The 27,005-nt window shown below is 43.0% G+C and overlaps 1 protein-coding gene across 1 annotated transcript in view; it reads right to left on the bottom strand.

Annotated features, from left to right (window-relative positions):
- Positions 1-27,005, bottom strand: part of XPR1 (xenotropic and polytropic retrovirus receptor 1) — a 100,059-nt gene that overhangs the window by 16,227 nt on the left and 56,827 nt on the right. Inside the window, exons 3-10 of the mRNA XM_080601988.1 lie at positions 20,534-20,635; positions 14,919-15,142; positions 11,031-11,180; positions 10,568-10,651; positions 9,991-10,072; positions 4,980-5,167; positions 4,572-4,751; positions 569-734 (exon numbers count right to left, since the gene is read on the bottom strand). Of these exons, the coding sequence (XP_080458114.1) occupies positions 569-734; positions 4,572-4,751; positions 4,980-5,167; positions 9,991-10,072; positions 10,568-10,651; positions 11,031-11,180; positions 14,919-15,142; positions 20,534-20,635 (1,176 nt within the window). The remainder of the gene's footprint in view (positions 1-568; positions 735-4,571; positions 4,752-4,979; positions 5,168-9,990; positions 10,073-10,567; positions 10,652-11,030; positions 11,181-14,918; positions 15,143-20,533; positions 20,636-27,005) is intronic.

Raw genomic sequence — 27,005 nt, 5'->3', positions numbered from 1 at the left:
AGTCTGCCAGCTCTGGGGCTCTTCTGACTAGAAAGGAGAGAGGCACAGCATCAACAACCCTGGTGTTGCAGCACCAACTCTAATTGAATAAGGGGCAGCACCAACTAAGGAAGTTTCTCCATCCTCTCTTGCTTTAGGGTATGGTGACGGTGCCTGTAAGAACCAGGCTACAGCACAAAACACTGTGGTTCATGGCCTTACACAACTCACTTTCGTGCTAGGCAACAGGCTAAAAGCAAATACATGGTTAAACGACTCAAATAAAACAATGCCAGGAAAAGTGTTTTGTCTTTCCAGTCAAGAAGTGCTCTGTCTACAGTCTTTGACGAATATGCAAGTCAGGCCAAACAACTGGGTTAGGAAACATGCACTGATGTGAAATGCCATTTCTCTGGATGGAAGCAAGAAACAGTAGAATCTCTAATGGCATGTTTACAAGGAACGTCAACTATTTTAGTTTCCTATGTCACTGGTAGGCCTCTTCAGAACAGATGCCTAAGAAGTTGCTTTGCTTGGTGTTTTTCAGGTCATTCTGACAGCATTCGCAGGGGCGTCAGCACTTCCCTACCTGTATTTGCCAGAAGTCCAGCATTGTTCTCCCACTGAACCTCGAAGCTGTAGAAGCAGATCATGTACTCCAGATCCATGAGTATCACGACCAGGCTGTTGAGCTGATCAGCCAACCAGAAATCTGCGAAGCCTACTTTGTGGAAGGGAGCTGTGAACACTCGAAACTGTCAAGAGAAAAAGGAATAATTCATATGACACAGTGGCAAAGACACCTAACCACAGCAGCAGGACATCACAGCATTGAACAAATATGGAAGTAACAGAAACGCTTCAAGATTTATTGCTGACCTTTTGCTCCTGCTGAAAAAAGAAAGATAACTGTCTCTCCACTTGAAGTACAAATAAAATTCCTGCTTTCAGACATCTAATTCTTCTCCTATTCACCCCCCGATTTTCTTTTTTCTTTTTTCTTTTTTTTTCAACTAGAAGAGCCCAGCCTTCTCCAACCAAGCTCTTTCCCAGAAACTTGGGGTCTCTGTGTAGGAGCTCTGCACGGCACAGTTCCTCCAACTGTTCCTCATGCTGATCAGCGCTTCCTTTCAGGCATTTATGTCATATCTACTGATGTCTTCCACACTTATCTTCTGCCTCACACTTAATATCAGTTAGCTTACAGACCCACAGCTTGGCCATCCATCTGATCGTGGATCAATTTACTTAACTTGTTAGCTGTTCTTTGGTGTTAGAAGCTGTACCAGTGGATACTGTTACTCAGCTGGATCTCCCAAGCCCTCTAGCACAGGAAGAGTTAAATAAAGAGCAGAGGAAATCCTATTAAGCGGCAGTTAGACTCCCTCTCCATCCCAGTCCACTTTCCCTCTAAGCCTCAACAGCAGTTTTGCCACTTTCAAACCAGACGGTTTTCATGGTCCATTACCTTTGATTACAGCTCTCCCTGCCCAGTTAGTTATAGCTACTAACGGCCAATTTCTCAAAGAGACAGCACCAGCATCATCCTGTAGTTCAGAGATTTATGAACCTTTACATTAATGAAAGCACAGGCTAACACCGATCTTTACATTGCTCTCCTTATTAACCTAAAGGCACGCAGCTACAGAAACCCAGGAAAGGACTGACAAATTCCCATCCAGCCCGCAATGCCAATTTAAGGCTCTGGTCCTAAATTTCAAAGCCAAATAAGGGATCAAGACTTAGTGGCACTGAACTGCAGATAGGGACCTTGACCCAGAAAGCACTGTGTTTGGTCGGACAGCAACTATTACAACGGCTCGAACGTTAGGGAGCTCTGCTCTCAAAGCTGCCCTGTTGTGGAGCAGCTTCTGCAGAGATGAGAGAAGGCAGAGCACCCGTCATCCTCAAGAAGCCCATCCTCCCTTTTACTAGCACTCCGTGACACTAATCTTCTCTCTGCTTAATCACAGTTCTTTTTTTTTCCCTCTGAAACAAAGACCAACTAAAACAAATGAGTTGTGAAAAGGTTTACAGATAGATCTCTGAAAATAAGAAGGAATTAATAAAAAATCCATATTGTTACTGAATGGGAGACACTTGGACACTGTCAGATGGCAGCATAAAGCTTTTAAGAGAGCAGAAGCTTTCCACCTAAAGGTTACAGCAGACGAGTCAGCAGATATGCAGATAACCCAGCTAAGGCCCTGCTATCTCCACCAACGCTCCCCAAGGACGGGAGCTGCCATCTGAACTCTCCTAACCCCACTGCGGTTTCTGACCAGGGCTGCTGCACGCTGCCCCAGGCACAACCCAGTGGCCAGAGGGTACTGGCACTGCCCACCGGCAAATCCCCGTTGCACAGGCAGACCCACCTTCCCAGCTCAGCAGACCCTGCAACACTCTCCAGTGAAGATGGGCTCCAAGAATAAAGTCATGAAACACCAGGAGCCAGGGACAAACTTAAGCTTCAAGCGATCAGTTGCAATTATATTTGCACAGTTCCACAACCAAAGCGCAGACTTTCTGGTGCTGATTACTGCAGTTTCGGTAAGCGCTGAGACAGCAGATAGTCGAGCTAGAGCTGAACACTTCCTAGATTTTCACCTCGCGCAGCTATGCTCCCTGCAGTTGTTTCCCCATTCCAGCACCCTGCAGGGAGGACGGTACGGGGATGCTGTGCCATTCTCTGCGCTCTGATCTGATTCCTCTTGGCGAGCTGCTTCCCTCAGCCTACACAAGTGCATTCAGCAAGCTCCTCGCCTGGCAGCAGAAGCAAAGAACGCTCACGTAAGCAGGATGCCATGTAGGCGAGAGAGAAGGGTCTGGCACAGGAATTCAGCTCACTACAAGCTAAATAACTTTTTCATCCAGAGGAAGATCAATGAAGGAGTAAACTGCAGTTCCTCGGGGATTATCAAAACAAATCCCACTCGTGAACTCCAACAAGCATGGGTGGATGCAGAAAGCCTCCTAGCTCCATCAGAAAACGCCTCAAAGCTCTGAAATATCCTCCTGATTTGGTTCTAGAAAAACTGGAGGTACCAATAATGCTCTGCTACGCCGAGTACACCAGGCTCCATTTTGGCCAGAAATGAAGCATATCAAATGTGAAGAAAAACACTCATCAAATCAAAATTTGGGCGAACAGTACAGTTCTAAGAATTGCGCTATTTACACCTCCTTTCACCCAGATAGCTGCTGGCAAAAGAAGAAATAAAATACGCCCAGCCAGCCAATTGCATATGATAAGAATTAGAAAAGCCTAACAGCTATGTGGTCTGTCTGGCCTTTTTCCCCCTTCCCCCTGACATACAGAAGTACTGTGTCATTTTCCACCATTAAGGTGATCTTGCATTTTGATGAAGCTTTTCTCCCCAGGAAACCTTGGGATGAATTGGCCTCTGCACATTAAAGACACGTCTGTGTTGCAGACTGCAGCATAGTCTAGAGAGAGCAGGTACTGGGAAGCTGCTGTGAAGCTCTGTGAAGACTCAGAATCTTACCCTGTTAAGATATTAAGGTAAATTAGCACAAATATTGCTCGCAGTTAGACCGCTGCCGGTACTTTCCCTAGCACCAAGGGACAGCAGTAAGACTAATGAGGCTTGGGACTGAAAGGTACATCTGTGAGAGGTGGCTGAATGCTGGAAGGCAAAAAGGGAGAAACTGAAACAGTAGAAACCTAGCAAATCAAATAACAGAGGTAAGCACACAGCGGTTAACCTAGGTGTGTGTAGAACTGCACACACACGCTTGAAACATGACTCTACATTTCATCTCTGTCATGTTCCAGATAAAGCTAATTGTCTTAATTGGCATTAACATGATTCTACGAATAACGTCAGCCAGCCCAACTCTCTTCCACCGAATGCTCTCAGAGTAGTGCTAGCAAGAATAAGGTATCGAGGGAACCAAACTGATGGAAGTTAATTTAAAAGGGCATTCAGGGTGGGGACAAACATGTGAAACAACTGTTTTTGAAGAAACTGAACAGCCATCCAACAAGTTTAAAAGTTGTTCTTTTGGATTCCCACCTACAACTGGAACATCGACACAGCATGCATATTTACATTTGATTTACCAGGAAAACAGGAGCTGGGTCCTAAATGAGTAATCTTGTTTAAGACCACAACAGATTTGCTGAAAAAACAACCTGCGAACATAATTTTATAAGCAGCAACCTTTGCAAAGGTTTCCTCTCCACCAGTGAACCCTCTCATTGTTGGCACTCTCCCATTTGGGGCTGAGAAGCACCCATGCAGCTGTGCCTTGGAGCCCTGCAACCCCAGCCAAACTGTTTTGCTGCACTAAGGGACAAAGCTATATGCAGCTGTATATATGAAGATTACAAGCAACTACCTGCAATATAAGATAATGATACACTGGTAGGGACAAGCAGAAGTTGTTTCAGTAACCCCATCCTTGCAGTCAATACCTTATCAGGTCTGCTCTATGAATACACACGTACAATGGCATACCACTCCTCTTTCCTGAAGATTAGTGATGCTTGTATATGTTTCAACTGCTACAGCTCAGCTACAGCTTTTTATTTTTTAATTATTTATTTTAAAATCAGATTTGAGACTTACCAATAGTTTGAGCAGCCAAAAACGGGACTTGTAATATAAGGTTTTGGTAGGGTTGATGAGAAAAAGCAACATGAAGCCGTACAAGATGAGTGGATTCACCTGCATAGGGATGTAGGTGAATTTACCATATATACATGCCAGCAGGCTCAGGCACCACAAAACCCCCAGGAATCCAGCAATCTACAGAAAGACAGAAAAAAATACAGATACCTTGTGAAAAAATAACTCCAAATCCTACAATGAACTCTCATTATAGCAAAAGGGAGAGCAGTGCTCAATCCTGTAATCTAATCAGACTTCAGCAACTTCCTCTTCTAATTGTGTTACAATTCCTTGCCAGGAAATGGTGCAGGATTTATCCTCCTGATACGCACAGCTCAGCCACTCCTAACAACCTACTCTGTTTACCTCAAAGAGATGTTGATGGGACAAGTTGCTGCGGGGATTGAGTTCAAAGATGAGGACATGATTCACTCCAGCCTGTCTCCAGCCGTACGTGTTGATACCCAGGAGAAAGAGGAATTCTATCAGGAGAAAGCCACCTCGATAGATTCTCACCAGTGGCCACACATTTGGTCCTTCTATAAAAGCCACACCTGACAAAGGAAAAGATGAAACAGCCGTAATGATAGCACAAGGCATGTCACAAATCAAACCTGTGCTCCACTTCCTCCTGCTGGTTCTCAGATACTCAGCTACAGCCCATGAAAACAGGGTACACTTGTAACTCATATAGCAGCTGGAGGACTTTTTGCCTAATCTGTCAGAGGATTTATGACTATTCTGGGGAAAAATTGCTCTCCAGCTTCTGCAGTCAGGTCATTAACAGCATCTCAAGTCCCCTGCCTCACACTACAGGCACAAGGGACAGCACTAGCATAAATCATTTCTATATTCACTTAAAAGTTCTGATTTAATGGAGAAGAAATCTCAACAGACTGAGATACAAATATTTCAGCTCCCCACAAAACCAAGAAGTACAATTTACAGCATTTAAAACAATGCTAAACTGCGCCTGATCACCAAAGTCCATACAACTGTAATGTAATACATATTCATAGCCAGCAATATAATTTCCAGCCGCACCCAAACAGAATATCCAACGCAAGGCAACAATATGGGAAAGTCTGTTTCTTCCTTTGTTCAGTCGTCAGGGTTCTGAAAACAGATTCACTTAATTTCAAACAATGAGCAGCTGCACTAAAATCCAGCAGCTTTTCTAGCACAAGGCCCTTTGCAAAATCCTGTCCCTCCGTTGCCTGATCTGAGTTTTATGAGAAGAGCACAGCTGAAATACAAGTGTTCAAATCCTCTGTTTTACTTTCACTGAGCATTCCTCATCCATATGCCTTTTAAAAGCAGAAAAGAACAGGCACTTTTACAGAACTGATGCTGAGAATTTATTTTCACAACCCTCCTGCCTGAATTATAGTCCCAAGTTTTTCAAACTTTTCTTCACAGAAAGCGTATCTGTAAGACACTTCACTTGTACTTTCTATCACATCAAATTGTGGAGGAAAATTGTGCAAGTAACAATGACTGAAGAACAGTTGCTTTAAATTTATAACCTAAAGAGAGTATTGGATTCAGGCAGAAAAGTCAAAGTTTGGACAGAAATGACAGACACACAGAAGCTGAAAGAAATGAGGCTTAAGTACAGAATTACAAAAGCACATCTGAAATGCCTCCAGTTGCTTACAAACAGGACACAGTAGCCCTAAAATATTGAATAAGAAGTGCAAAAGTTCCCAGACAGACCAGAACAGATATACTGTGTTATTTGAGACAGAACAGCAAGACAAAGGTTTATCCTGTGGTGAACATAGTTCAACATGACAATATAGCATGTGTTCTCCACAGCCAATGCCACTGATCTTGTTTCTGTACTCGCAGGGTGGCAGAGGATCCTAACTGTAGTATTGAACAACAGCTGATTCTGGAGAAAAAGCAGATATGGAACGATGCATTGAGCTGAGCTGTGGAAGTACAGATGCTATGAGTATTTCTGTGTACTCCCTCCTCCGACACCAAGGCCCTACCTAGCACAGCTTCCTCAGTGTAAGGTCCAGATGTGATTCCCTTCTCACGTCTCCTAATTTAACCATGTTCTTTACCACAGCTACACAGTCTGGCAGAAGAAGCTCAAGGACCAGCTTGCAAGGCTTTTGTGGGCTTTGTCCAGCAAAGCCTTACAAGGCCTCAAACTGGTGCAGCACGGACATGTTTACGCCAGCTATCAGCCGGAAGGAGTAACCACAAGGGGCCAGTCTGGGTGGGAGGAACCATCTCGAGTGCCATGAGAATTGAAACCAGCATCTCAGGGTGAAGAATCACACCTCCTCTTCCTGCATCACCTTCTGTGTAGCTTGAGCTAGTCAGACTGAGGGTGGAAAAACGCAACGTCTGGTAACAGGCACATCAGTGGAAAACAGAGCTAAGGTGCAGTTATGAAACATTTTTCAACCATGTCTGAAAATTCAAACCTTTTCCTTTTTTTATTTTTTATTTGAGTTCACAGACATTTCTGCTTAGGCAAATAAAGGAAAGGATCTGGCCTGAGGGAAGCAGAAGAACTGGGGGAAACTGTCCTGCTTCGCAGCTACACCCCACCCCAGCCCTGGGAGGCTTTAGTACTGCATTCCTGGCCTTTCATCAGCACGCTTTCCCTCAGGAGAAGCTGTGCTGATACAGGAGCAGATTAAGAACACGGCTCCAACATAACGCATCATGCAGCCCTGAGGTCTGTACCCAACCCCGAGGCAGAGAGATTTTCCATTTATCTATTGTTTCCACTTAAATCCAACACCACACATCAAGTCACTTCCCCACGTCAGCAGGTACGTGACATTGGATTAACTCGCCCCTTCAGTAACTGACACCAAATGGTCCTGGCAGATGCGGGCTCCTCACGAGGTGTTCAGAGGAAGATCTCCCTGGTGACAAGCCCAACACCACCACAACCTAACTGCGCGGACTCTCGTGTTGCCTCAAATGTGTTTTAATATATCTCTGCGCATTCATTTTACAACACTCGAACAAGATTACTCATCTAACTAAGGCCAAGTGTCCTCCACGTGAGTACCCTAAGACTGTGAGTGCCCGATGACAAAGACCCACACCACTTCCCCGATTCAGTCATTACTGTCACGGAGAGATTTTACACTCAGTTACGCGAATGCCACAGCACAGCCACGTTCTTCCAGCTCAAAGCTCGCCCTGCCACCGTGCTCCTTCCCAAACGAGAGACAGAGCACTGCTGCAGCGTGAGCAGTAACTTGTCTTCAGATTTCGCATGCAGTCCTGTAGGTTTCTGATTAATAAAACATACACATTTCCATGGCCTTTCAACCCCAATTACACATTAAATTGGCAGCTAGTAAAGCTGATAAAGAAACAGTGAGGAAGAAACAGAGACTGATACAGAAACAGAATGGTGAGGTTGATACAGAAACAGGGAAATTTATGCTCGAGGGAGACACTTCTCTGGGATCCACCTGTAGCAGCTGCAGCCTTTAATGGACCCCAAATTATTGTCAACTCATCTCTATAAAATGTTGCTGTTCTACTTTTAAAATCATAGAATCATAAAACTATCTAGGTTGGGAATGACCTTCGAGATCATCAAGTCCAACCATCAACCTACTGAGTCCCACCAGTGACCCATGTCCCTCAGTGCCACGTCCTCACGTCTCTTCAATACCTCCAGGGATGGGGATTCCACCACTCTCCAGTGCCTGGCCACTTTTTGCGTGAAGAAATTCTTCCTAATGTCCAGCCTAAAGCTCAAGCATTGCTGATACGGTTTACTACCCGTGGTCATGTTCTAATGCTGTTTCACAGATTCTACACATACAACTCTAAAACCCTACTTTAGTCAATCAAATCATAAAAACAAATTGGCAAAAGTAGCATAGAGGTTAGCAAGTAATATCCAATTAAAAACAAAATTTGTAGTTAGAATACAGTTTTTGCCCAGTATCTGAAGTAACTTACAGATATCAGATCATGTCTGCTGATACAAACATGGCAATTATTCCACCAGTTTAGTGACATCTGCTTTAGAGGTTTAATCATTTTTATGAATTCATTCTCACAACTGTATCACTTTTTCATTCTTACTACTGAGATAAAATGAACGTATAAGGCTTCAGTCCTATTTGCACCTCACAGAGATCAAACATGTAAGTTACACAAACAAAAGATATGATGAATAAAGAACAGCGTCTACACATTCAGTGGACCCTTCACACAGACAGGTCAACTTTCTGCCTCTACCACAGAAAGACCAAAAGGGAAGTACTTGCAAACAGCTTCTAAAAACAGCTAAATTTTATCCCAGGAGATTGGATCCAATTACAGAAATATCTGATTATTCTCTTTATAAATATCTAATTATTCTTTTAAGAAAAAGTACAGACATGGGCTTCCCTAATGCAAGAGTTTATTTGTTGATTTTCCTTCGTACTGCTTAAGCAAGTTACAAGGCTACTGAAATCACACACAATTAGTAAAGCTGCTTTTGATGAAGGACCATATCTGTATCTGGAGTACCAACATGGCTTTTACTCTAATGAAAGTTCGAACTCAGAAGGAGCAAAGCAGAATAAAACCAAGGTCTGAGATATGCAATAATTTATTCTAGCTTTTAAACAACCTTGCCAAAATCTGCCAACAAGGAAGATTCAGTTAATTCCATTAATAAGCACCAGGCATTGAAATCCTACAACTTTCCACACAGAATAGAATAGAATAGTTCAGCTGGAAGGGACCTAAAAAGATCAAGTCCAACTGCCTGACCACTTCAGGGCTAACCAAAAGTTAAAGCATTAACCATATGCGTCCTGAACACTGACAGGCTTGGGGCATTGCTAGGAAGCCTGCTCCAGTGTTTGCCCACCCTCATGGTAAAGACATTTTTTCCTAATGTCCAGTCTGAGTCTTCCCTGGCACAGTTTTGTGGCATTGCCACGTGTCCTGACGAAAATGTCCCGAGTGGCAAGGTGTTCACATTGCTGTATGTCTGTTCTCATTTTCTGTAAGGAACCAGTGCTATGCAAAAGTTAAGTTCTACAAACACCTCTCAAGGTGGGAGACGACTCTGTGCTCACAGAACAGTAACAGAAGTCTTTAGACATGGATTTTGCACTTACAGAATATCCCTCCACGAGTAAGGAGGAAATAAGAACAAATCACAATACATTCCAAGTTACATTCCAAGTTCAAAATCCATGCAGGTAACATGAGAAAGACATAACCTATTACTGAGCAGCCCTAATAATATACTACAGCATGCTCTGACTCCAAGTGATTTAACCCAGAACATGCTGCCCACCCAGCTCAGATCTAGGCCCCGCTAAGTGAGAAGAACGTATCCACACCAGGGCCTTAGGGCCAGCTGGCTCCCGCTGAGGATACCCACCTGAAAGTATGACAGTCACGTTCAGTGCAATGAACAATCCACAGAACAATCCAACCCTGAATGTAGTCCAGGCTGGTACAGGCTGTGAACAAAGCAATGGTGGAGTTAAGGGGGACTGAACAGGTTTATCAGCAAAATTAGATTCATTTGCAGAGTAAATTTAAAATTAGGGATACAATAATCATCTCTGACTGCACTCTTCCACCCTGAAGTGCAGCACTAAAAAGGCTGCATAATAGTTTTGTCTATCTTGATGCTGTGCCATGTTGAAACAGAGCTTGGGCACCTCAGTGGTTCTCAAAAAATGTTCCAGACCACACAAACACTAAGCATACGTTATTACTAGCACAAATTTCCCTTTATTATTCATTTCATCCCTTCATTACCTTGCCTGCATGCATTAGGAAAAATTATTTCTATATTTTCCAGAACTAAAGCAGATTACGTGACCATGCTCCCCCTTGCAATTTGCGGGGCATGCTCATATCCATGTGTTTTCACTACTTTGTTCCGATGTCGAATCTAATTTGGCACCTCGACAAGTTGCAGAAGAAGCTTAGCTATATAACTTGTTCACCTGAGCTGCTCCCAAAGGTGGAACACGCAGACGTTTCATAGCCTTCTGTCTGTCCCCATCTTCTAACTCATTTGTCACCACTTCCTAAGGAGATAAAGACACACATCACAGAAGGTCATGCTAACAATAAGCACATAATACTGCATTAAAACAAAAAATAAGTCAATTTCCAAGTTACGTTTGAGCCCTGACCCCATGCTCTTCCAGTATACTGTAACAAAGCTTACCATAATACATCCAGTTATTATTATATGATATAAACTAACACTGCATTAGCTTTTCAGAGTGAAAACTTACCAGCTGAAGACACAAACGTATGTAAGCAATGCCAGAAATCAGTGGCAATTTAAAATCAATTAATAGTTGCCTTGGTGGTGAATACAAGTTATAGGCAGACCTTACGGGAAGCAGTAGTGAAGAACACCACATTGTTTTCTAGTTACAAGAAGAGCAGCATCTTTACCTCTGTTTCGGAGATAAGCTGATTGATTTTCTTGCAGGTGTAGAAGGGTGCCACCTCCACCTCGGCCACCCGCCACTCCGCCCCTCGTGTCGTCTCCAGGTTCTTGTCATGTTTCTTCAAGATCTTGCGGAAGCCTGTGAAGTTCAGGTTCTGCAGACAAGGGGAATAGTTACTGGCCGTTAGCCTCAGTCAGCTCAGAAGAAAGTTACATGGTTACATGCCAGCTCTAGCAAGGAATAAGAAGAATCAAAATTCTTGCATCTATTGTCAGGAAGTTTTTGTATTACCACTTTATTAGAAACGTTACATATCATTTCTAAAGAATAATGCATGGGTACCAGACTGAGTATATCCCATGCACTGCAACTGGTCTCTACACGAGCAGTAATGAGCTCTTAAAAACAGAAAGCTGCAGAAAGAGTATGTTTTGTCCCATCTCCCCCAAAGCAAGGCACGTATTAATTCTTTCAAGGGTTTTTCCCCTTCTGAAAAGACTACGCTACCGATTTCTAGATTCTTCAATCTTTATTTTGGTTTCAAATTAAGTTTGCAGAATAAGCACACTATAAAAGGGAAATCCTAGTACAACAGAAAACTTGTGAAAATTTTAAACACTGCAAGTGAAGCCCCAAGAAGTGCATCCCCTGCACAGCACGCTCTCACAGCACATTGCATGACGCCTGCAAAATTATTCTGGGCTTGCAGACACAGGAGACAAGAACACGATGCCGCATTAAAGGGAAAAAAATGATGGTTGATTTCCAAGTTACGTACGAACCCTGACCCAAGACTCTTGTAATGGGCAGTAACAAAGATAGGCAAAGCTCACCACGCTGCATTAAAAGCAGGCGATTGCTGTGACAAGATGCATTTGAAATCTTGTGTTTCATTGCACAGAAGACATCTCTCGAAAGGCTCTGTGTTTCCTTTGGGCAGCATCAGGAACACAGACAGACCGTGGCAAGAGTCACTTCAAAAAAAAGCTTAGAAAGTAGCTTGGAAAGAAAAACAGAAAATCGCAGAATCCAATACCCCAGGGAGAGGCGCCAACTACTCACTGAAATTATTTTCAATCTAATTTTGCTCAGAGTGATTTAATACCAGACCCCTGCCATATAGGTGGGGAAATGAGGCTAGGGAGATGGGAGCAGGAAGCCAATGCATTAGTGATCTGCATTATTGCAGACAAGAGACTTTAATTACTTTCTATCGGAAAAGCCAGCATCCCACCCCAGGGAGAGCAGATCACTATTTCATAAATTGGAAATGGATAAGATGCAACAAAATGCTGGTTTGGGTCCGAGACTGCTCCACAGCCCGAACTGACATCGTTTTGTGATGACATTAGCAGAGCCCACAACTCCTGCCACCCCAATGGCATGACAAAAACACCGTGGGTTACGATGGCACCGCAGCGATGACACCGAATGAGAACAGCCAAGTGCCATCTACGCAGTCACGCATTTTGCATTTCTTCCTATTCAATACAAATATTTGGCAAGGGGCCTTCTCCAGGCCTGACTTCCATTTCTGAAGGTGGCTAATTGAATCTGTTGTAGCGAATTGGCTAATGACATGCTTTGCCATTAAAGGTGAAAAAAACAGTGCAAATAATATTATGCAACATCAAGTAGGATGAAACAGCACACTCAAAATCTTTGCTCGTATACAAGTGCATTGGTTAAATGCACCAGCAAGGCAAACACACAGCAGTTTAGTAAGAGTGAATCAGCCTCCATTATTTGCCCCATGAATGTAATACATTAATTTCTCAAGATTTCTTTGTTCTGAAACACAGTATTTCATTTAAATAGGTAATAGATGAATATACTCTAAAGTTCTAAATGACTGTTAATAAATTACTTTTAATGGAAATTTAATCATAGGTAATTTTAAAAAGTAACAGCTGGCCCAAAGTTATAGTTTCACTTCATGTTTGCTTTGTGTACCTTATGAATCAATGTGTGCAACTTCTGCTCTTGCTTCAGTGCTAACGGACTGAGGAATTTGCTTCACGTGGATTTTCTTTCCTCAGTAACCCAATGCCAGCCTTCAGCATTTTGTCAAAACCACAGCTGTGTATCTATAACGCCCCTGGTGACTTCACTTGATCCCCTACTTGAAGGCCTCAGCTATGTCATCTTCCCACCAGGTTATTGTTTTCCCTCTCCAAAACTGCAAGGCCTCATATATTTCTAATTCTTATATTCTAAGCTCAAATGTGATTAAAATGAGTATTCTGGGATTTGGCTTTATGCTTGTTTTAGTACACGTACTCCTTGTCCTCAACTTCAATACCAATCTGAACTAATTTTCTTATTCTCTCTTTGAAGATATGCTGTAGAGAGAAGCTCTGTCCCTTTGGAAACTGAGAATGATCGAGATGGTTTTTACATCAATTTTTAGCATACACACAGTGCTCCTGGACTCACGGTGGGAAAAGGTAAAAATATAAGTGGGAAGGATGCTTTTTTCATCAATGTAGCGTAGGAGAAGATTTTCCAGAGGAATGACCTATGTCATCCTCTATTTAAATTCATCAAGCCTCAAAAGTGATTTTTTTGTAACCAGAAGTAAGAGCTTTTAAAAAGAAATTGAAGAAATCACAGCAGTCAGTGTTGCTTTGTTCCATTCCTGAAAAGCTAAGGATACTCCGCCTTTGATCTTGAACTAGAAGCTGTCTCTAACTGCTACAGGGCTTTATTAAGAAACCCACAGATAGCTTCAGCAACTGTAAATCTGTGCCCAGGATTCGTGGAGGGATGTCTGCTCACCCCACGACAACAAGGAGTCATAATGGCTGTAATAGATGGTCCCAACACTTCCCTGAGAGCTCTCCTTTAGGGCAGCCTGATACTTGTTCTAAGTGCAAGCTGGACAAAGATCTTCCAACCTGGAAACCTGATATTAAAGCAAGGAAATTCCAGTTGAGGTATCTGGCATGAGTAAGCGTTGGCAGCATATACACAAGTGCTCAGTGACATGGCATCATTTTTAGGAGAGGTACTAACACTGGGAATTTTGGAAGAATCGAGCTTTGTCCATACTGCAGAGCGGTATTCAAGTATTTCTTACAGCAAATTCAGTTTTGTAAAATTCTCCAGTGTAATATCAATGGTGGTAAAGACCCAAATATAGTTCTAGCAAATTTAAGTTAAAGATTTAAAGTTGAAACATTCTTAATTAACAAGCCAAAACAAATAAACACAATCAGACATTTACAAGCAGAGTGAGTCTAGCAAAAAGCGATCAAAGGTTTCAAATTTTTGGAACAAAATCATTGTCTGCAGTATTTATCGTGCCCTTCCCTGCTAGAAATCCAAGTACAACTAAAGATTTGCTTCCTCATACTTCTTTCCAGGCAAACGAGCTCGTATTCTTCAGAATTAAAAACATTTATTATTTTAAATGGATGTTTTAACAAGAAATTCTGATATAAAAGGTCAGAGTTACTACCATGGTAACTCCAAGAGGAAACAGTATGCTAGCATTTCAAGTTCCACTACAAATATTAGACAAGAGAGCTTCTTCCCCAACTTCCCAGCCCTGGCCCCGCACAGAACAACGCACTGCAGAAGGAGGTGGCCCCGGTGTGACTGCAATGACTTCACGTTGTGACCAGGCTTGTGCCAAGGGTGCTGGGCTTGGACAGCCCAGAAAAGGATGAGAATCAAAGGTCCTTCTGCAGGTCAGCTTAGCATTTCCAGCTCAACAAAACACAACAAGGACTATGTTGTTGGCTGCTAGGGATTTATCCTTTCTTTGAAATTGTCTAGGGACCCCAGAGCCAAAATGAAATTTAAAACTGACTTGAATGAGGCGAGTGAAAGCAACGCAAGCACACAGACACACACAGGGCTTTGTCAAAGCACCTCCCCTGGTGGGTACCTGATAGTTCTGCAGTAAGATGAGGCTGAGGTAGAGCTCGCTGAAGGCCAATTTCAGGTCTTTGATATTCCTATGCTGGACACGCTCTTCGTGGGACAGGTGAAAGACCGGCTTTCTGCGCCGCTGCAGCGTGGAAGCCCCGCTGGCTTCTTTCTGTGCGTCCAAAGTTGACTGTAACTCCGTCCGAAGAGTAGTGAACCTGCGCTGAGCTTCTGCAAGCTTTTCTGTTAGCACAGGAAGGAAGAGTCAGGTGAGTGGTAGCACCTTGCCTACCAAGCCTGTGAACAGCACTACACCTTATCCTCAAATAATATGCCTGAAGGTAAAAATCACTCCATAGAATAACCTGTTGCATGGCCTTACCCACTAAGCATTAAATCCAGCAGCTCTGCATATTTCTTTTTTATGAAGTTCCTTCTCATTAAAGATTTTAGTGCACTCTTATGTATACCATACACTCTCCGGAAAAATAAAAAAGCCTTCATGTCAGACAGGTCTTAATTAATATAGTTAAAATCAAGGGGCTGTCCCTGCAGTACAGGCTGAAGCAGCAATGGCCATGAACTCCAATCCCTTCACCACTGTATGATGCTCACTCCTGGGCTGTCTGGACACCCGTTACTGATACCCAACCCAGGCAGCTGTTGCACACACGATCTGTGCAGCCACCCCGTAAAGCAGAGGCCATAAAGCAGTGCATCTCGGCCCCACAAAGGACATTTTAGAATCCGCTCACTCGTTACCAACCATGTGGTTGCTATCATTTTATATGACAGCAAAGGAATTGAAGAAGAAACACACTTCACGTGTATCGCTGGATTTTGGAGAGCAATGCAAGCCTTCTGGCAAGCTCCCAGTGACGAGCACTGCTTCTGCTTTGATCAGCAGCTACAACACCGCCAGCATCTGTCCACAACCTGCAGTAATCATTTATCCCTCTTTCCCTCAATTTTGGATCACACTGGTTAGAAGCCCCGTCTCATTAGTTAGTGATTAAAGGGCCAGCTAAGCTGAGTTTAACGACCCTCTGAATGTGCTTTCATGACGAGGAAGTCCTCTTCTTCATCTCAAGTACGAAAAAGGGATTCCTTTAAACATGCTGCTTTACCTACCTTCAGAAAATAATCATTTGTGCTCGACAATCTTTTTATGTTACAACCAGCACAGCTGACATCATTTGTGGTGAATCACAGAGTGGGTTTGGGTTGGAAGGGACCTTGAAGCCCACCCAGTTCCAGCCCCCTGCCATGGGCTGGGACACCTCCCACCTGCCCGAAGCCCCATCCAGCCTGCCCTTGAACGCTCCTTTCTTTGTGTTCCTTACAACTGGTTCCTTCCAGGCTTTGTTCCCTCGGCAGCCTCAGCACCAGCCGTGGTGTGTGCTGATGAGCACCATACCAAAGCGGGCGCTGGCCACGAAGACGCCGAGCAGCTTCGCAGGGCAGGAGCAGAGCGCTGGGAGCTGGAGCCAGCTGCACCGACCCGGCCAGAGCCCAAAGCTCTGCCTGGCAGGCTCCTGCTTGCCAATTCAATTCCCTACATTAGCAGCTCATAGAACAACTTCATAGCAATTCTCGATTCCTCCTCCCCGTACAAGGTAATATCCATCCTGGAGAAGCAAAAAGCCCTTCTGAACAGAAAAGGGAGATCAGTATAGGAAAATCAGGTATGCAAGAGCCTGAAAGTCTCCATAACTTTATTGATCGTAAACTCAGTAAGAGGTTTTAAAAGCACAGGAAAGGAGGACTCCTTTCTGACAACTTCCACAGCTGCAAGGGCTCCACTGGATGGAGACAACGCAGCCCACAGTGTGATGTGTCTGTCCACAGCCACACAATATTTAACACACATGAGGTCAGGTTGCCAAAAAAACCACTCCGTCCCCCCTTCAGGAACTCTCTCTGGAAGAGGTAAGAGATATCTGCTAGAGGATCTGTTAGAATCAAAAGCCTTCATATAAATAACACAAGTTCACTCTCTGTATATTCAAAATGTTATATTAAACCACCTGTGACACACTGAGATTTCCTTTGAATCAAATTATTAAATATGCAAGGGTTCAAACGTACATCTTTCAACTGAAAGCACATGTTCCACTGTCCCTACGTCCAGAAAATTCTTAAAATACAAGAGTCTAATAACATGGTATTAAAAAAGAAAAAAAAGATAATGTTTTGAAATAGTGAGAAAACTACTGCAATTTTCCTATCTGTTTGCAAACCAGCATCCATTAAATAGCATCATCTCCAATATAAACACTCTTAATCATCCAAAAATGTGGCTTGGAAGAACTATTGCAAGTCTTTTAATTCAACCTCCTACTCAAAGCTGGCCCAATATTAGAGCTAAATCAGGTTGCTGCTGAAAAGAGTCACGTCCTGCCTTCCAGACGGCCCTCTCCATCGTTACGGGCGGCCCACGGTTCCCTGAGGATGGGTTTTTAAAGAGAACTGAAGCAGTCTGGTAATGACCTGCCGCTCCTGGAGGATGGCAGCCCTGCCCCATCTCCTGCGCTGTTATCCAGCTGCCAGTTATCCAGCCCGCAAATCAGTTCATCTCGTTACGGAATGATTTTATTATCGAGTCACTGCAGATGCAAAAATAAGAAACAATGTGTGCTGGTATTCTTAAAACCTCCCAGGGAGTTGCCTAGGGAAACCACAACGCAGAGTAGAAATGAATTTCTCAATTTGCAATGTATTCCAAACTATTTGAAAGGACATTCACTGCTATCACTAATTGAGCACTCTGAAAAGTGACTTTAAAAAAAAAAAAAAAGGATGCCATCAAAAGAGTTAGAAAAAAAGCGGCAAACACTTAGAAACTGGAACCACTCTTGTTTTGCAGCACTCTGCACGACCTGATGACCACAGAGTGCACAGCTCAAGTGTAATCTCAAGGCAAAGACTAAGGAAAAATCCAAAATCAACAGAGGCGGACTTCAACAAGAAGACTTGCAATAAAAATGCAGCTTTCCCCCCCCAAGTATTCCTACATCCTGATCAAAGAATACTGAAGAGTTACGACCTTGTCCATGCAATTCCCTGATGCTTTTGACTATTTTCCAAGCTTAAAGATAAGGATCATGAAAAAAACGTAACATCAAGCTGCTCCCCAAGTTCCAGTTTGGAAAAATGGTCATCTGCATGGTCATAGCTGTGCTCAAAAACTGTTCCAACAGACAATCTAATAGCCCATACCTGCTCACAGCTGCTCTGCGCATTTTAGGCACGCGCTCTTAGACCTCCTTCTTTTCTCTACTTGTATGTATCCCATTCAATATTCTCTTTACCAAGTTAAAGCCACAGTTTCCTACCAATGACAAAAGCAGCTCCCAAGTTAACACAAAAATGTTACTAACTGAACAGCAGCACAAGCAGAATCTGATTATACTAACTTAAACTATAACAAACTTCCTCTCTAGAGAATCCCAAACAAACCAAAACCGGCCACAAAAGAAATCTTAGCTCTTGAACAGGCACTCCTCTGCTGGAACTATCTGAAAATGTTACTACTAGTTTTTTTTTTCTCTTTCAAGTGTGTGTAAGTTTACTTGAGAGCAGTCCAAATAATCACAAACTGTTTATCAAATCAGATTTATTTAATGGCAGTTTTCCTTCCTACAAAGCCAGAATAATGGCCTGGGGAATTCAGGCTACGTTTGATGCGAGCCGACAATGTTTGAGCACAGAGCGAACGGCACAGGCATCCTGCAGCAGGCAGCGCTCATTGAGGAGCCCTCAGGACAGGAAAAGGAGACAAGGAAATAAAACAGAGATCAGCAGAAGGATTAGCTTTCATGCAAGTGGACAATATTTATTGTTGTAAAGACAAATGTATAATAAACCATATAATAAGCCTATAATAAATAGCATGAACCAGGCCATAATGCAAGCCACCGCCTGCCTGGAGTTACAACAGGGTCTGACTTGACATATTTCAGACACAAGCAAGGCAAGAAATGTTCCTTCGGTGGTTCCTCGGTGTAGTTTAATGTTAGTAAGCCTGATAAAGGATTTCCATACTGTTAAGGTCACATTGCTCTTTTGCAAATGAAAGACTCATTCTTATCACAAGCGATTTTCAAATTGCATGTGTTCTCTCCTGTAAGTTTTTGAAATGACAGCAAATTGAAAAAACCTTACTTGTATTATGAGTGGCGTTTTATACAATGAGGGAATGGGTGTGTATATGTGGGTGTGTATGTGCTAACAGGTCTTCATTAGCGAAAATTATCACCTGCTTTGTGCGTATGAATTGAAGAACTTCATGCACAGAGTTGCAAAAGATCTCAAGGTGAAACAAAATTGAAAACTGTTCTGAGTGTAGTTAGGTATAGATGAACTGTATGCAGAAAAATGCCTATGGGCTGAAGTGTACAGCAGGCCCAACAAAGCATACTGCTTCTGCCTACAGATCTCCCCTTACCCTTTTCCTTGCACCCACTATGGCTAGAGCAAAATAGCACTGCCACAGAGCCGGGAGAGCTGGCATAGCCAGCCCAGGAGAGATTTGCTTCCCTACATGGAAGCCGAACAGAGGCAAGTTGCAGTGTACCCTTACTGCATCTATTGTGCTTTCAGCTATTCTCATCTTCACCACCCAGACTCTGCTAGCAACAAAGTCATCGCCTGATAGTTATTAAAATACTTTTGCACACTTCAACTTTGTCTTTGTTACCAGACTGAAATCAAAAATAGAAAAAGGCTACTATGGAGTGCTGCAAAAGCCTGTTTATTGCAAGAGGCTAATAAATCAAGAACACATTAAGAGAAAGTATGGCAGCAGTCAGTACATCCCTGTATCCATATTTAAACTGTTTTCCAGCTGAAAACCCATTTTAAACCTTACCAAAAGAGGCCAAAAACCAGCTCAAATGTAACGGTGGGTGAAACTAGGACACACTATTACAAAGCCTTTTGTAGCAATATTACAGGGCAAATTTCTGATTATTCCATTCTGAAGTTTGTTTTCAAAACGCAGGGTGGGAAAGCAAACTTTCTCAGGGAAAACAAACAGCACTTTGAAATATGAACCCTAGGAACCCCTACTCTAACCACCCTTACATTTTTACTCAAATTAAGTGAACAGGATTGTATATATAGCCAGTGACAAATTGCTACTGGCTGATCCAATATGAAAAGTTGCAAGAGTAAGAGTTAAGTGCCTAAAAACCTATTGAACACATCAAGACAGACAAGTGACCATACATCAGCAAGTCCAGGATATCTCGTCCAGCAAAAGCTCTGAAAACACCATTTAGGGAGCTTTGCACTTATGCCTAAAACAAGCACAGTAGACTGCCACCATGGGTAAGCTGAGAAACTGTGCCCTATATGTAAGCTGCCACTTAAATTTAAGAGCATCTTCAAAATTCAGCAGGATGCTATTACAAAGCAATGAAATTGCCTGCCCTTCATTCTTCCTCCATTCAAAAACTATGGTTTTAGTTCCACATCTGTGATTAAACCAGAGCAGTCTCCCATATAAACGTGCCCTGTAATTACCTGATGGTAGACCTTCGTGAACACTGTGGCTATTCTGAAAGTCTGGGAGCTTCAGACTCCTTTTGTGTTGCTGTATTTTCCACAAATATACACAAATAAGCACTTTACCTGAATAGAAAATGTTGATTTTGGCAAGTTCTTTCTCGCAGGTTTGGAAGAACTTCTCTTCAAACGTGGCAAAACACCTTTTCACTGTGTCTTCATCTGTGTCTATAAAAGAAAACAGAAAAAGATGTTGAAACAGAAGAATATAGTAACAATTTTCTAAATGGCTGCCATTTGCCAATTGGAAATATTTCTTCAGAGTAAATCCACCTTCTTTGTCATGTGGAGAAAGAAGAACAATCAAGTCCAAAGGCCTCTGAGGGAACATGCATTTGACCGTAAAAGGAATTGCCCCAAGACAGAGAGGAAAAACCCCACACAAGCAGTAGCTGAACCTTGACCAAAGTTCCCATCATCTTTTTACACCCTTCAAGTGCTATTGCAGATCCTGCACACTTCATTTCCACTTCCTAACCCAGCTTGTGTGTGACTGCACTTGTAGGGCCACCCTGGACGAAGGCTGTTCTTCACACCTACCATCTCACCTACCGTTACAAGGTCCCACACTGGTGGAAAGGGGGGGACCATGTCCCGTCCCCACGTGCACCCACAGCACGCAGCCGCTGTGGGGTGGTCCCCTTCCTCCTTCCTCCCCCCCAGCATCCCACCATGAGCCAGATCAGGGAAAGATCTTCCATGAAAAACAAAAGCAGATTAAGTAGCAGCATAACTGCCCCTGACACATTACCGTTGCTTCACATCAGTGCTAAATTATCATATTTAATCACCCAGAAATTGTTCTGCTCTCCAGTCTTGGGCACTGGCAAGCTCACCAATACACTTGAGAGCAAACCTCTTTAACAAAGGTTGGGTCTTATGGTGGAGTTTTGTTTTTCTTCCCTGGGTTTACCACAACAGAAAGCCAAGCTTCAAGCTGAGCCCAACCGGTGCTGTGCACCCACACCACATCCTTTGTAGCCTTGTCCGTTGCTGTCCCCGAGCTACTCCAGTGCTCCTGTTGCAGCCTGCTCTGGGTTGGGGCTTGTACCCGGTTCCCCAACCCACCACAGACACAGATGTAGCTCTTTAAGAACAAAGCTGGCCATGAAAACTATTCAGGCCAGATTAGCAAACAATTTTATTTAAAAGAAAAGTGCCAAACTTAACTGAAGGCTTCATTTGACCTTCTTGGTGGACTCACAGGCTTCAGCCACCATTCTCGTCACTATAACCTTTTTAACTCTTTGCTACCACTATTTCTCCTCTTTCATACGTAATTTTGAATAGTCTCTCCTCAGCAAATGGTTCTGATTTTGCCAAATGTCTCAGCCCTATTCCTCTTTTTGGTGCTACTTCATTGCACAGCAACCTTTCTTCACATCAAGCTTGGAGACTTTCACTTCCAGAGAGACATTGCTCTGGCACTCCACACAAACCAAGCCAAGACTTTGCTTTCTCTTGGAGCCCTAATTTCAGAGAAGCGATCGGCAGTGCTCAACACCATACCTCTGTGCCAGACTTTCAGACTTCAGCATAAGCAAAGAGGCAGGCTGTAATAAAAAAAGCCACTTCAAGACCTTGCTTAAACCTTTCATGTTTTGTATTACCAGGAATCGACGACAGAACAGCTCCTTCCTCAGCTCAGCCTCTGGGCTTTCAAATACGAACGCATCACCGCAACAAACTAAAATCTGCCTGGCAAGTAGATGAGAAGTCCTGTGTGGAAACCACATTTGTCCTTCCTGAAAAATAAATACTTTATCTCATATGCAAAGTGGGCCTAAACTGTGGTGACCACAATCAGATCCTCACTTCTCCCCAGCTGTTTCGGGGCTGTTTTAATTCTTTTGGAAGAACTATGCACAATTCTGTAATTAAAGTCAAATTTGGCAATTAAAGCAGCAATTCAGCCGCTTTGTTATTATAAGGAATACAGTGAAACATCTCCAGAAGTCCAGAACGTCAAAGACAATGAGTAAAAATTAAGGAACCCACACTGTAATTGCACATTTTAGCACTGTCATACTCAAATACCCAAGTGTTCCTAATATTGAAATACAGCAGATTCTTCATACCTGCCATAGTTTCCCGAATTCTCATGCAGTCTTACAGACTAAAAAAAGGTAGTGTTATTACAAAGAGAAAAAATTAAGTTACTTAAATGGTCTTGAAAAGGTCAAGAAATAGATTTTGAACTGCATGTTTTTAAAATGAGACAAAAAGAGTGTCTACAAAAAAAATATCAGTCACCTTCAGATAAACATTCTGGACTGTCACAACCAAAAAATCTTTTTCTCTTAGCACTAATTTGTAAGCAAAACAACCTCAACTTAGTATTAATCAAGAGAATATTTAAATATAAACTTTTAACAGTTAAAATTTCCTGTTTTTTTAATGCTTGTGGCAGTGTTATTAAACACCATAAACCTACATATACTACATTAACACTTCAAAGGGTTTGGACAGCAAGAGCAAGTAACACCACACAAGACTGTGGGTGCAATGCTAGATAAAGTCTTTCTTGTTCTAGACTTTGACAATGCTTATTTCAACCCCAAAAGAGCAAAACAGAGAAAACGCCGTCCTGCACAGACGAGCAGTGTTTACAACTCCACCATCCAAACAAGAGCTTGCAGAAAAGAACTGCAAGAGCCCCAGAGGCTGGTCCAAACTCCAGGTTTTGGCTCCTGGGGACTGATCCTTGCAGATCCGCGGCTCCTCCCAGGGCCCAGGACTCCCTCCCCTGCACAGACAGGCCCCAAAATGAGAGGGCTGCGGCTCCTCTTTGCTGAGCAGAAGCCGCTGTGGCCCTGAGGCGTTATTACCCATCTCGGCCCATGGCAGAGCTCGCAGAGCCACACAGGCGCGTGCCTCGACTGCTAGGCCCCGCTTGCTGCCCAGACACAAATCCCCCTTTGCGGGTATCCTGAAGCACCAGAAGGACACAAAACAGCTCTGCTTGCTTTGGGGCTGGTAATTTCTAAGGGCAGAGCCACAGCGGTTGCAACACCGTACCCCGGGGCCCTGCCAGCAAGGCCGACCTGGACTTGCCTGCAGAGCCCTAGCCCTTGACCCAGCAGCTGCTAGAAATTATGGTGCCGTACTTAATATGCAGAGTTTTAGCTCACTGGCTGCCTGAAGCTTTTCAAATGACGGGAATCAGAGTATCAAAACGGAGCTGACTTAAGGAAGGACCACAGATATTTCTACTCAATCAAGCAACGCCTATTTAGGCAACAGGAAGCTCAAAGCAACGCAGTGTTAAACTAACATATTGCCAAATAAATGAATACCTTGTTTGCTACGTTACCATTAATTAAGGAAATGATAAGTAAGTCTGTAGAATTGTTTCACTGTATCTGAAGTTTAGAAGAGGACAAAGTGCTTTAAAACAAACAAGCCGCTATTGAAAGACCTTCCAAAAACCTTGAGATTAGGAATTCAGGTCTCTATTTAGACCTCAAAACATTGCTGACTCAGAGGAAAGCAAGGTTCTGTATAAACTATTCAAAAACCTTATCCAAACACCTTCTTATAAAAGATATTTTGCAGGCCATGGTGGATGCCAGCTTTCAAAAAATCAGGGTTTTCTGTGAAAAGGTTTCCCTTTGGTTCCATTCCCACTGCAGTTCAGCGATTTAGCTGCAATAATAGGCAAGTGCTGCCAAGGCTATTGCCTTTATTTATTTTTTTCCCCCCAAGGCTAGGACAGGACAACATTTTCTGCCATGAGAAAATGATGGTGCCAGAAACTGGCCTTGGATTCAGAAGCTCCATGACAACAGAAGCTGTTGCTAAAAGGCATCGAGCTATTGCTGCCAAGAAGGACCAGTGGTAACCTTCCTTTTGTTCCTTTTCTATAGCCCTAATAGTCCATTTACCCTAAAATCCACGATGTTGCCAAGGATCCACGATGAACAAGGCTGCCAAGAAGATAGCCCGATCGATATTGCAGCTTCCTGACCTCATCTTCCTATGCAACTGCCTGCTGTGAATAGAAGACAGCACAGTGAGCCTGAAAGCCTCTTGTTCTTCCTTGCAAAGCCAAGTGGTAAGCCGGAGCAGTCCGGACGTATTCCCCTGTCTCCACACTTTCTAGCTTGCGCAGAGTTCAGATGCTGGCACACCTAAAATAGAACCTGAATTGAAAAATTAACATGCAAGTGGCATTCCCGAGCTGGCCCATGGACTCATTTCTCAGCGAATGTGAACTGTACATCCAATTTCTTGTTTTCTGCAGCTGTAGGATATAAACAAGTGATCAGCATCCTGCTCAGCTTACTCACTTCTACACAAGAAAACAGACGGTAAAGGTTTGCTTTGTTAGAACAGTGCCCTCTGAAAGGGCATCATTAACAAAAAATCCTTCAGTCTTTATCATACTGAATTTTAAGGGGCAACTAATTAAAAAAGATTAATTAGCTTTGTTATGGGAGCAGCACTGGTGCAATTCTCTGAATCACCTTCTGTTTGCCACAGAATAGTTTTATCTGAGTAAGCCTATTTCAACACTTCAGCTGGAGAGGAGGCAATTTTATTTATTTTTCTTTAGGAGGACTCTGCGGTCTATTCAGTATAAAAAAGTCAGACTAAATGCCAGCATTAAACACATTAAATCTTACTGGACTGGTGACCACAAGTTTAATATCACCACTGTTTGTTTGACTATGCTAAACTTTTAATGTTTTCCATACCCTGTTCTTGGCCGCTTGCTAACAAAAAACCCTGTGCATTGGGCTCGACTAGGACAGCAACAGTGGGACTGTGGCTCTGAAAAATTAGCAAAGTTAGCAGGATTTCAATTTAAAAGGAAGTTTTCTTGTGCCTAGGTCCAGGAAGACAGCAACTGCTTATACTTCTAGGCTTTGTGGCATGCTAGGGAAAAGGAAGAAAAAGAAAGGGAGAACAAAAAGAAAAAAAGGCAGCTTTTACCCACTACTCAAAATTCTAAGAAAAAAAAGTCACTAAAGAAGAAACACATCTGCTTCCAAACCCCTCATCAGCTCCTTCTCTCTACTCAACCATCACCATTTCCTAACATCCTTGACGATTCTACAGCACCAGGACTGTAGTTTCCTAACCTTTTACATGGTACAGTGAAAAGTTTTACAGCTAAAAATCCAACTGTTTAGCTCAAATGCAAGAATGATGATCATCTATACATCCTTAATGTGTCGTCCTCATGTTTACTGGGGGATTTTTCCACAAGGCAACTCCCTCCTCAGCGCAGAAAGCTACACTCACATCAGCTGCAAACAGTATCACTCACTCACAGCTTCTAATAAATGAATTACTCACCATACATTTTCATGCCCAATCTTGTGGCAAATAAAATTCTGCATGAGAATGCTTTTAAGTGCTCAAAGCATAGATATAGAAATCTCTTCTTGCTATAGGAAGAGAGGAAGCAGACTCTGCTCCCCCTGTACTGCATGGAAGGAACGTTTGCTTTCATGCTGTTTTACCTTCACTTCTGAGCTGCAAACTCCACACTCATGTGTAATGATGTGCACCTCTCTCAGAATTTATTCCATCCACAAAAAGTGGACCTTGAAATAAAATATTATGAAATCAGCAAGGAAGAGGCTTCATGCATTAGTTAACACTAAAAAAAACCACCAAAAATAATAAGAAGTATAGCAGACTATACCTGCTTTTCAAAACCGTCATGGATGAGCTGGTCAGCTCGCCACTTAATGACTGCTCTAGCCCAAATTAGATTTGGTTATTAAATTATTTCCCTAAATCTAGTAATAAGAAATGACCAGTCAGGTAGCAAATGAGGTTGGTGCTGTCCGCACAGGCAGTGTTTATGTGCAGGCAGGGGAAGGAGGAGGGAAGAGCTGCTGCAGGTCAACAGTACGAGTTGTCTCAGGTTTTGGTTCACCATTTTGTTTCTGTCAATTAACCCAGAATGAAAGGAATCTCTTTTAAAATACCTTCAGAAATTATGATTTTCAGGTGAGTAAAAAATCTGCTCCCTTATTTTTAGGTTGTATCACTGGAATCTTTCAAGCAAACCACCTGGCTTCTTGTAGATGGCTTATTTATCCGGGAAGAAAAAGCAACCTCCACAACACGCCTACAAGCAAGATGTATAACCAAGTGTCTACTATAAATTATTTGTATTTGTGACTCCACAAGCACAGACTCTAAAGCAATGACACCGTCCTGGTAAGAAACCAGGTGCAGAAGAGACTGGCAATGCAAGAGCAGGATGGGATCAGAAGATGCTGCCCAGCTGGCCGGCTGTGGGCTCTGCAGCTCAAAGAGTGCTGGCTGGGTTTTGTAGTCTGGAAGCACTGCTCTGTGGCAGGGGAGCTAAAAAGTCATTCTGCAAACAGCAAACAAGGCAGTAGCCCTTGTCAGATGCTAGGCAGAAGTCACCGTGGCAGGAGCATGGTTATGCTGGGACTGGGATCCATCGACACGCACTCTGCTACCTGCGTGCTGCTGTGACTACAGCTCCACAAAGCTGCCTGGGCAAGCACGCTTTGAAGCTGACCTCTGAATTCTCTTATTTCAGAGGGAGAAG

Source organism: Anser brachyrhynchus (assembly GCF_964034855.1).
Source record: "Anser brachyrhynchus genome assembly, chromosome: 8".
NCBI classification, from domain to species: Eukaryota; Metazoa; Chordata; class Aves; order Anseriformes; family Anatidae; genus Anser; species Anser brachyrhynchus.
Note: the sequence above shows the minus strand (reverse complement) of the source record. Positions and strands in the feature narration are given on the sequence as shown.